At 42.3% G+C, this 12,194-nt stretch overlaps 1 protein-coding gene across 1 annotated transcript; it reads right to left on the bottom strand.

The window, feature by feature from the left end:
- Nucleotides 1-4,750: 4,750 nt before the first annotated feature.
- On the bottom strand, nt 4,751-6,449 carry LOC139071559 (chloride channel CLIC-like protein 1). Its single transcript, XM_070554178.1, has 3 exons — nt 6,188-6,449; nt 5,995-6,110; nt 4,751-4,886 (listed from the first exon to the last, which is right to left on the bottom strand). The coding sequence occupies exons 1-3, from the start codon at nt 6,317-6,319 to the stop codon at nt 4,877-4,879; spliced, it is 258 nt and encodes an 85-aa protein (XP_070410279.1). The 5' UTR covers nt 6,320-6,449; the 3' UTR covers nt 4,751-4,876.
- Between the last annotated feature and the right edge of the window lie 5,745 nt (nt 6,450-12,194).

Genomic DNA, 12,194 nt, shown 5'->3' with positions numbered 1-12,194 from the left:
TGGCCTATGCGGCACAATCCAAATGAGCCTCTTCAGAGTGCAGTTGAACTTGAGGAAAATATATGACTCTGGAAGAGAGGGGAATATGGCCATTGACACCTCAGATCAGTGCAGTCAAGAATTACTGGTGTTTGGGTAGTCCTGAACGTGTTGTGATGCCCCCACCGTCTCATTGGGTTTTCATTTGTGTTTAATTGTGTTTTTCTTCTGTTGTAGGCAGCTCGTTAAGCAGCCTTGGAGACACCTGGGCTCAGGGTGTGGTGCTGCCTACAAAGCCTACTGTTTTTCTGCTTTCACTGGGTCTCTCCTGTGTGGTGGAGTCCTCACTGGCCATTTTCTGTTCACTAACTTGCTTTAGTAAATCCTTACTTTGGTTAAATAAATCAGTTGTTGAACCCCCCACTCCTCTGTTTGGTCTCCTTTCTTATTACAGCCCACCACTTCCAGTCTGGGTTGTAACAATCTGCAGACAGATTTCTGAGTATCTCCTCCTTTGGTACACAGATCCTCACTGAGCCATGTACTGTGAACAAATAGTTTCTCTGTGATATTATCCAGCAAGGTCTTGTTTTTGTCAAAACAAGGGTGAGGTAATGAAAAAATAGAAATATTTCAATAAATTAACATTAAAATTATTTATATGCATAATTAAAAAAAAACATGTTTTGAAATATATAAAGTGCACCAAACTTGACTCAGTCCATTCAACAATTCTAAATGGACAATTATGTAACTCATCAATTAATTATTTGAAAGGATAATTTGTCAATTAAATGCTGAAAAAAATAAACAATACATTAATGAGGAAAGAACTTTTTAAACTTGAACATACCTACACCCACAAGTCTATTTTTACCTGGTTAAAACCATCTAGCTTATGTGCACTTTTTAAAACACTGCCCAGCAAACATTCGGACGTTTAATGACAGTTGAACGGTCACAACTGTAAAATAATATCACAGGAATTAGGAAAGAATAATATGACATCAACTCTATGTCCCCTGGCCGGACTCGAACCTGGATCCTCCAGAGTGAGAGTCACCTGCTCTCCCAGCTGAGCTATGACAGCAACTGCTGAATCTCAGATTTTTTTATATAGATAGGTAGAGAGTAAAGTGCAGGGTAAACTAACCAATCAGAGGACAGGGAAGATCTGCCACAGGCCACGCCTCCAGAGTGCCAAAACTCCTCACAGCCGAGCGAGCGGAATTAGAAACCGAGCGCGCAGAGGCTGCCGAGCGCGCAGAGTGGCTGCCACGCGCGCACGTTTTCCTCTGCCGTGTGCTCGTTGGCAACGCGCGCACGCAGGTTTGTCACTTGTGCACATCCTTGTGCGCTCACAGACACAGTTTGCTCCCTCTCAGTGCACAAATGACCTCTCGCCATGTATATTTTCGCTCGCGAATCCCGTTCACGCGTGCGCTGCCATGTATATTTTCGCTCGCGAGTCCCGTTCACACGCGCGCTGTGGACCCAATGCGCGTGCACGGGTTGTGGCACGCTTTAAACGCCATACATGAGTCTCAGAGAAACTTAGAAGAATCTTTTCCAAACACAACATCCTAGTAAACTCTAAACCCAACAACACCCTCAGACAGAAATTGGTCCATCCAAAAGACAAAACGCCCTAACAGAAGCTCAGTGTTGTTGTTTTTGCAGTCCAATGTAGTGAGGACTGTCCAGATCTTTACAACGAGAAACTAAACAACAGTTACACAAGTGCATGGCACAACACAGGAGGGCCACCTCTTCAGGTCAAGACTCTGCAGTCCACCTACTACTTAAGGAGAAGGGACACATCTGTGAAGATGGCAAATAACACATTCTGGACAGAGAAGACAGATGGTTTGAGAAAGGCGCAAAAGAAGCTATCTACAGTATGTCAAACGTGAAAACCCCACTTTAAATAGGGGAGGGGCTTAGATTTCACCTTTCCAGTACCTATAATGAAGAAGAAGAAGAAGAAGAAGAAGAAGAAGAAGAAGAAGAAAGGATTTGTTCTGTGTGCTTTAACAAATAAAGTGAAGCAATGGACAACTAACGCAACATGCTGCTGAGTTTCATGACATGGTGTCAGAAGTAAGGACTTCATGCTGACCTAGAAGGCTACATGGCTAAATTTGGTCCCCCGGAGCAGTTTGATTTTGCCCAACCGGCAGAGTGGCCGGTGTGGCAGAAGCGGTTTTCCCATTTCCAAGTGGCGTCAAAGCTTGACAAGGAAAACGGAGAGGTGCAGGTCAGTTCGCTCCTGTATATGATGGGGAGAGAAGCAGAGCCCGTATACAGCTCATTTGTGTTCCCGGCTGCCACCGAGGCTAACCCACACCTCGAGTTTGACTTTACGATGGTGGTGGAGAAGTTCGATGAACATTTTTTACCCAAGAGGAATGTTGTCCATGACCACACCTGTTCCACAAGAGGACCCAAAAGGCGGGAGAGACAGTGGAGGCATTCTTATGGAGTCTGTACAAGCTCGCACAGCACTGTTAGTTTGGCAACGGTAAGGATGAACAGATTCGTGACCACATTGTGATTGGAATATTGGACAAAGAGGTCTCACAGAAGCTACAGCTTGAAGTGGATTTAACGCTGGAGAGGGCGATTCAGCTCGCGCGGCAAAGCGAGCAAGTGAAACAGCAAAGCGCAGAGTGTATAGAAACTGGCGTGAATGAGGTGAGATGGAAGCAATACGGCAACATGGGACACAGATACGTTAAGTCACGACAACCACAGGGACAAAAACGCCACGATCCTAGTCTAAATTGCCATTGATGCAAGAATGCACAAGAAGAAAGAGAGCTGTCCAGCCTGTAATAAAAGATGCAAGAACCATTGACTTGCATTCGTTTTTTCGTTCTTCCGGGGACCCGTGATGCAGAAGTGACTTAGGCCCCCTATAGGCTTCAGCTTGAGGCGGCTGCCTCCATATGGTCCTAGTGCCTGACCTGAATCCAAGTATGACAGTTTGGATGATAAAATCTGACAAAAGACCAGAAAAAGGGCACTTCGGACAAAAGGGGCAGGTACTCAAGCTAAATATTCTGTGGACGGATGAAACCAAAGTTGAGTTGTTTGGAAGAACCAAAACTATGTGTGGAGAAAAAGAGGCACAGCACACCAACATCAAACCTCATCCAATCTGTGAGGTATAGTGGTGGGGGCATCATGGTTTAGGGCTGCTTTGCTGCATTAGGACCTGGACGGATTGCTATCATCAGGGGAAAAATGAATTCCCAAGTTTATCAAGACCATTTGTAGGAGAACTTGAGGCCATCTGTCCACCAGCTGAAGCTCAACAGAAGACAGGTAATGCAACAGGACAACGACCCAAAGCATAGAAGTAAATCAGAAACAGAATGGCTTAAAAAGAATGTGGCAAGGTGGAGAAACTAGGGCCCGGGCGGGATTCGATCCTCAGACTTCTGGGTGAGAGTCATGCGCGCTAACCAGTCAGCCTAAGGGGCATCCCCTTGGCCAAGTAGCCAGGATGCATGATCAATCGGGACACTGTGACAGGATGCTCACACTATCACATCTTCCCCCCTCTTTCCACAAACACGTCCTCGTGCTCCAGCGCAGGGTGCCACAAATTACACATCCATGGACATGGATACTGTTCATGACGCCAAATGTGGCAAGGTGGAGTGACGAGGGCCCGGGTGGGATTCGATCCCCAGACTCCCTGGTTGAGAGTCACACACACTAACCAGTCAGCCAAAGGGACATCCCCTTGCCCAAGTAGCCAGGGCGCATGATCAATCGGGACACTGTGACAGGATGCTCACACTGTCACAAGAAGAAAATACACCTTCTGGAGAGGCCCAGTCAGAGTCCTAACCTCAACGCGATTGAGATGCTGTGGCATGGCACCAAGAAAGTGATTCACAGCAAACATCCCAAGAATATTCCTGAAGTGAAACAGTTCTGTAAAGAGTAATGGTCAAGAATTCCTCCTGACCATTGTGCAGGTTTGATATTCAACTACAGGAAACATCTGGTTGAAGTTATAGCTGCCAAAGGAGGTTCAACCACTTATTATATCCAAGGGTTCATACACTTTTTCCACCTGCACTATTAATGTTTACATGGTGTGTTCAATAAAAACATGGAAACACATTTGTGTGGCATTAGTAAGCAGACTTTGATTGTCTATTGCTGTAACTTAGATGAAGATCAGATCAAATTTTATGACCAGTGCAGAAATCCATATAATTCCAAAGGGTTTGCACACTTTGTCTTGCAACAATACATGGTGTAACAATTAAATTTACATGTTATTTAATGAACCATAAGATGTGAGATTCCATAGGAAATATGAAATCAGTCTTATAGATCTTTGGTAGCCTGGCAAGCCAGACTAAATAAATGTATACTTTGCAAAGCAAGAATTTGGTCTAGTTCACTTGGCTAGATCTTTGGATAACTTAAACCAGAAGATTGGAACTTTTTATTGCAGGGATTATGTAACCACTTCATATTAACTCAGAGACGAAAGAAAGAGAGTCAAGTTGTAAAAGTCTAAAGATTTATTACTGAACAAATTAAAACTAGACTAACTTTAAACACTAAATGTATGGTGTACCTAAGGTGAAGTAAGACTGAAGATGGTGTATGTGTGAAATTTTCAGAACCAGCAAATCCGGAGAAACGATTAGTTCTGATGGGAGTGAAGATTATGTTTTGCGCTAAGCTTTTGGTTTGGAGATTTATAACACACATTGAGATGCCATTCTGCCGGTCTACGTACCCTTGGTGGAAGCCCGTCTAGATCAGGAGGTGTAGAGGTCCAGCTTGGACCTTTTTGGAGCTGAAGCCTATAGCACAGCCACGGCTGCTGACCAGTCCTGTCTTGAGATAATCCCAGGTCACGACAGTTTTATTGGCATCTAGCAAGACCGAAAAAGGGGTAGAGGGTTCAGCTTTTATTCTGAAAGAAACCGTTGCAGCAGGTGGAAAAGCAATAGATTTTATTCAGCTTGTCGTTAGGTTCTTTCGGCTGAAGAGGAAAGTTACGGATTGGCCACTCCGACAACTTCTCTGGAAAGCTTTGAACTGAAGTTTAAGATGACGTGGGCATAGTTTTATAATTTGGATGTTTTGATTTACGGTCAAATCAAAAAGGGACAGATTTACCAAGCACCAACAAAACCACGCCTCCGTCAGATCTGGAAGATTCTGATTGGATCAGAAAAGGAAATGTGTCATGTGACTTAACATTACGTAGATCAGTCTCTAGTGGAAGCATTTAAAGTTATATTACTTATTATAACTACTGATTATAAAAATTTTCATTTCACAGATTGGTTCACATTATATTATTTGACTAACACTTTGTTTGATTAGCTTTATTAAAAATAGAGTTCTTCTGATTTATTAAAAGAAAGAGTATTTTGTCTTCATTCTTCTCTTGAGCTGGAAAGGAAACTGTTTAGAAGCAGATGCATGAGACCTTGAGCAATATCTAGTTCTGTGTCAGAAACTTCTGGTTTTACTTTGAGCGGAGCAAAACAGAGCAGGGCCTTTTAGGTCAGAAATGGACAATTCATCACGCTACAATGTGCATTAGAATAAAACATTGTTGTTATTCTATTCAATTGAATTCAGTTCAAGTTTATTTATATACTGTAGCGCCAAATCCACACAAGAGTCGTCTCAAGGCACTTCACATAGTAAACATTCCAATACAGGTCAGTTCATTAAGCCAACCAGTAAAACGTTTCCCACATAAGGAACCCAGCAAATTGCATCAATCTTTCCAGCAATCCTCATACTAAGCAAGCATTTAGTGACATTGGAGAGGAAACAGGAAGAAACCTTCTAACAGGAAGAAACCTCCAGAGGATCTTGGCTCAGTATAAGCAGCCATCCACCACAACTCACTGGGAATTGAGGAGACAGAGCAGACACACGCATACACCAACAACAGCCCACACACACACACACACACACACACACACACACAACATAAATACCAAGTAGTGTTTCTATGGTTACATTGTGATGACCTCCTCCAGCAGATCTGCTTGTTGGTTGCAGGACGTGAACTCAGCCTGGCTCGGGTCCTGTGTGTACTCTCTTCGTTCGTTGGCCACGTTGGTGTAGGACGTCGGCTGTACAGTGACACATCCACACAGTAAATGTAATGTAACATAAGTTCAGTGTAGACGAATCAATGTAATCTGCCCACCTCAGCAGGTTTCCGCATTGATTTGGTGCCTGGGTCGTAGTTGAGCATGTCGTAAGGGTCGAGCCACTCGTCGTGCATCTGCTGACCCACAGCAGATAAAAACAAACTACACAGCAGGGCAGTGAGAAGCATTTTGGGTACAAAATCAAAGATTTCCACCTAAAAACTCTGGTCTGTCCAAAAAACAAATACCTCCAGGGAAGTTATAAACTAAGGAAACCAAAGTGATAGTAGTTCCCGAGTCTACAGATCGAACTACATATCCAGTTAATTGACTCCAGGTATTATATGAATATATTTTTCTAAATAAAACATTTTTAGGTTACAATCGAAAGTAAAATCACCACCTAGAGCGACTAAAGGACTGTAAAAGCGGGTCAACCTGAAAGGCTGAGGGTGAACCGGATGTTGTTTCTGAGTATAGAAAAGGATCATGGGTAATGTAATTTTCCATTATATTGTTATTATACGGCAATCTTTGCCATGTTTTGTTTTTAACCAACACACGCAGTGGATAAAAAAAATTTAGATTTGAGATTTCTGATTTAATCTAGCTAAATCACTTCCGCATTATGGGTCCCCGGAAGAACGAAAAAATTATTGCAAGTCAACGGGGCTAAAACGCTATTTTCTAATCAGCTTTGCCTTACGCCCTGGATCACACATAAGCTGTACTGCAATTTCAACTAAACATAGTGATGGGTGTTTTGACCATGCCAGTCACATACTTAGAAATTTATTATCTTGTAAAAGTTCGTAATTAGCATGACTACAAACTATAAATCGGCACGTCGCATATGTGACATCACCACATAATCTCCTCTCCTCTGCTAGGTTCAGATTGGGAATATTTTCTATCCGACCATAGTGGGAATCATCTACTTCCTGCTGAACATAAGGGTCCCCTGGTATGTGCAGTTCATAAGGATGTTCTTTGTTTGCTTCTTTGTCAGTATTCCTTGGAACTGGATGCATCTGTACCAGGTGAAGAAAAGCTCTTACAGTTTCTGTCCTTTTGGTTTAGCAGCTATTTGTGCATAATTTCTTTTTAAGATGATCTTAATGCTTGTTCAGATTGCCATTGCTGAGCACCAAAATAATTTAAGGAGGATGGAAATGCCACACAAAAAAATGCACTGGACTACAAGAAAATACCTTGGCTGATGATTTGAAAGGTAAGGCAATATTAAAGCTAAAATCTGGAGTTGTATATTTTTTAAAAATCCGACAGTCCTAGCCTGTACTGTGATTTAACATAGGCAATACGCCATTTTATTTTAAGCCCGTTGCCCATCCCATAGAGCCCCATGCAATCTGTGGGCTGACTGCCATTTAGCATTAGACAATATCATTAAACATCCTCTTACATACAGATGTCAATTACAGAGGTTTTATATATGAATTAATTAAAGTGAGAATAATAATTGTAAAACAATGTCTGTTTAGCTCTGTTGGCCGGGTGGAGGTACGCATTTACAAATGAGAGGCATTCCTGTCAGCCAAAAATACGGAAGTGGTGAGAATGGCTAAAGGTGTGATACATTTGCCAACGCCTAGATGGTGCCATCGATATAAAAACCCTCCGGATTGCTGTCGGCACACTTTTTGAATACAGACCATTTACTCTACCCTGCATTTAGATCAGATATCCAGCAAGGAAAATTTGGCTAATTACACTGAAAACCTCCTCTGCTACTTCTGCTTAGGCTACATTTAGAATGAAAAGCTAATGTTGAGCTCTGTTTTTCATGATTAATAACCATGACATGTTTATCTACACTGGTCTGTCAAAGTGCAAAACTGTGTAGGCTCAAAACATCAAGAATAGTATATATTACTGTTCTATGCTTTTTACTTAATAAAATATATTTTATTTTTTGTCTGCAGAGTGGTACAGAACCACCTTCACTTTTCAAAATGATCCTTGTCTGAAGTACTATAAAGTGATGAAAACTGTCCCAATTCTCCAGGAATCTCCAATGAAGGTAGGTGAGCTTGTGAATCTTCTTTAGTACCTGTTCTGGCTGCTGACAGACTAAACGCACATAAATGTGACTCTAAATTAAACTAGCAGTCAATTTGGTTTGTTCGCCTCAATCAGCTAAGATAAGGAGAAAACCCAATCACCACCAAACAAAGTCCAGAAGAAGCTACAATGGTGTTCTGCTGAGCTGTGGTGCCCTCATGGAGGGGGCCATCGGCTTAAACGCTGCTGCTAACTACTTAAACATTCTCCCTCTCCTGATAATAACATTTTACTTTCTTTGACATTGAATGTGCTACTACTAGTTTACCTGTTTAATTATAGATTCACTAGGATAAATACAATAAAGTTTATCTCTCACCAAATAGAATATTTACAAAGAAAAAACATGGACAGAGAGCGAAAAATTGTATGGGTTCTTTTCATTTTCCCAACAGCATTGGTACATGTTGGCTTATGGGGTGCCATTTGTAAAGTCAAACAGTCATAATCTAACAGCAATATTTTTGGTTATTTAGCATATCATAAGAGAAAAAATTGAGAGTTCACTTTTTCAAAGTCATATTTTCACCATGTTATTCATACATTTATAAATGTTAAAGTTTCCAAATAAATATTTAGTTAGCACGCTAAATATTTAATTTATAGTTAAATATTTATGTTGCAAACTAAATATTTAGGTCTGATCTAAATACTTAGTTTGTAAAATAAATATTTAATTCACTAACTAAATATTTAATTTACTAATTAAATATTTATTTTGGAAATAAATATTTAAAATTTAAATTAAATATTTTATTTGTAAATTAAATATTTTCCAAAGAAATATTTAGATCCCAGCTAAATATTTATTTTCCATGATGTTATTTAGCTCCACACTATAGTTTATATTTTTGGGTCAGACTTAAATATTTATTTCCCAAATACTGATTTTGCAAACTAAATGTTTAGCTCCAAAATAAATATTTAGCTGGGATCTAAATATTTATTTCGGAAAATAAATATTTAATTTACAAATTAAATATTTAGTTCCAAAATAAATATTTAATTAGTAAATTAAATATTTAGTTAGTGAATTAAATATGTATTTTACAAACTAAATATTTAGATCAGACCTAAATATTTAGTTTGCAAAATAAATATTTAACTGCAAATTAAATATTTATCTTGCTAACTAAATATTTATTTGGAAACTTTAACATTTATAAATGTATGAATAACATGATGAAAATATGACTTCGAAAAAGTGAACTCCCAATTTTTTTCTCTAATGATATGCTAAATAACCAAAAATATTGCTGTTAGATTATGACTGTTTGACTTTACAAATGGCACCCCATATTGGCTAAGTGTAAGGCAGAGAATGTCTGACTGGCAATTTATCAGCGCAGGGCTGTCCATCATGGGGAAAGGTATGGCCTTAGGGGTTAATGAAGCAGTTAAAGTCATGGCACAAGGAGCCATGGGGGCGGTATCCTTGTTGCTGTCAGGTTTATGGCACTATGCCAAGATACACTGCCTGATCTCGGGGGGGATTAGTGATACTATCAGTGGTTGTAAAAGTCATTAGTTTCCTCAGATGTTTTGATAAGTGTTGCAGGACTCCCAAACTGCATCGGGATGAAGAGGAGGTCCATTCAGAAGTGATGGAGCCCAGAGCACGTCTGAGGAAGAGAAAATGACTGAAGAACTGGTCCCAGAGTAAAGTCTGTTAGATGACCTGCTGGAAGCACCATGAACGATTCTGAAGCTCCCTCTCATAGGCAAGTCACTATGGAAGACGATATATTGACCACGATGGTAAGGTGTTACTTTATGTTAGTCTTAACCAGCTTGGTGTGCTGGGTCATCCTGGGAATCAGATACCCTGGAAATGGGATTTTTAAAGCCATAGTCTGGCTTATATTATGTGTGTGTTATAAATTTCTGTTCCTGAGAGAGGAATAGACCCAACTGCTATGGCGTATTGTTGTTATTAGCTGTGTGGGATTAATTATTACCATATGGTACTATCTGGGTCTGACTTTAAAGATCCAAGACTCATGGATTTTTTCACATGCTGAGATGGTTGTGTGGTATGTTTTATAGTGTAATAAGGATGTTCTGCTCATTTTTGGTAAGAGTGAGAAGCAAGAGAGGAGGAGCTATATAAGATTCCTGAACCATGCTTAGTTTATACTGTTTCCTGCATGGTTGCTGGTGTAAAGCTGTACTTTTCATGTTTACTGAGTCTGGCCTTCATGTAGGTAGATGACCCTGACAATTGGATGGGGGAATCGAGCCCTGAGGGGGGAGAAAGAAGTCCTCCCATTAAGGGACCGGGTGCCAAGTGTGATGATACGTGATCCTTTGAGTGATAACCATACCAAAAGCAAAAGGGTTTATCTTAATGGTTTGGTAAAAGGCCGACCTGTGAAAATTAATCCAAATGGACCACGGGGTCCTTTGGTTTGGCAACGTATTGTTCTGGTGGTTGATGGCATTTATCACAAGGGGACAAAGGTAATGAAGAGAATGGATATTCTCAGGAGAGTTACAGGATCAGATCGGACTCAACATTTTGATCCTGTGGCATATCAAATAATGCCTGGGGAGAGCAGAGTTCCTTGTCTGTTGTCTCGTCGTCGTCTTCCTCCGCTTATCCGGGTCCGGGTCGCGGGGGCAGCATCCCATCTATGGAGCTCCAGACTGTCCACTCCCCGGCCACCTCCACCAGCTCCTCCGGCAGGACCCCAAGGCGTTCCCGGACTAGATTGGAGATGTAACATCTCCAATGTGTCCTGGGTCAACCCGGGGGCCTCCTGCCAGCAGGACATGCCCGAAACACCTCCTCAGGGAGGCGTCCATTAGGCATCCTGACCAGATGCCCAAACCACCTCAACTGACTCCTTTCAATCCGGAGGAGCAGCAGTTCTACCCCGAATGTCCGAGCTCCTCACCCTATCTCTAAGGCTGAGCCCGGCCACCCTACGGAGGAAACTCATTTTGGCCGCTTGTATCCGCGATCTTGTTCTTTCAGTCGTTACCCAAAGCTCATGACCATAGGTGAGGATTGGGACGTAGATCGACTGGTAAATCAAGAGTCTGGCTTTCTGTCTCAGCTCCCTCTTCACCACGACAGATTGGCTCAGCATCCGCATCACTGCTGACGCTGAACCAATCCGCCTGTCGATCTCCCGATCCCTCCTACCCTCACTCGTGAACAAGACCCCGAGATACTTAAACTCCTCCATTTGAGGTAGGACCTCTCCCCCGACCCGGAGTTGGCAAGCCACCTTTTCCGGTTGAGAACCATGGTCTCAGATTTGGAGGTGCTGATCCTCATCCCTGCCGCTTCACATTCGGCCGCGAACCTACCCAGCAAGAGCTGAAGGTCAGAGCTGAATGAAGCTAGGAGGACCACATCATCCGCAAAAAGCAGAGACGAGATTATCCTGCCACCAAACTCGACACACTCCACACCACGGCTGCGCTTAGAAATTCTGTCCATGAAGGTAATGAACAGAACCGGTGACAAAGGGCAGCCCTGGAGGAGTCCAACCCTCACCGGAAACAGGTCCGACTTACTACCGGCTATGCGGACCAAACTCACGCTCCTCTGGTAAAGGGACTGAATGGCCCTTAACAGAAAGCCACCCACCCCATACTCCTGGAGCGTCCCCCACAGGGTGCCCCTGGGGACACGGTCATAAGCCTTCTCCAAATCTACAAAACACATGTGGATTGGTTGGGCAAACCTCCATGCCCCCTCCATCACCCTTGCAAGGGTATAGAGCTGGTCCACAGTTCCACGGCCAGGACGAAAACCACATTGCTCCTCCTCAATCTGAGATTCAACTATCGATCGGACCCTCCTCTCCAGTACCTTGGAGTAGACCTTTCCAGGGAGGCTGAGGAGTGTGATCCCCCTATAGTTGGAACACACCCTCAGGTCACCCTTCTGATAGGCCATCCTATCAGGATCTGCTCTGGAGTGGTTCTCCTCTTATCTTTCTGAGCGCTCCTTTTCTGTGGCCATCTCCA

Source organism: Nothobranchius furzeri, chromosome 8 (assembly GCF_043380555.1).
Source record: "Nothobranchius furzeri strain GRZ-AD chromosome 8, NfurGRZ-RIMD1, whole genome shotgun sequence".
Classification (NCBI taxonomy): Eukaryota; Metazoa; Chordata; class Actinopteri; order Cyprinodontiformes; family Nothobranchiidae; genus Nothobranchius; species Nothobranchius furzeri.
This window is presented reverse-complemented; position numbering and strand designations above follow the sequence as displayed.

Bases quoted from the DNA above. Each gene is read 5' to 3' on its own strand.
- LOC139071559 (XM_070554178.1), bottom strand. From the start codon at position 6,319: ATGCTTCTCACTGCCCTGCTGTGTAGTTTGTTTTTATCTGCTGTGGGT. The intron at 6,111-6,187 runs GTGGGCAGATTA...GTCACTGTACAG, and splicing joins CAATGCGGAAACCTGCTGAG to CCGACGTCCTACACCAACGT.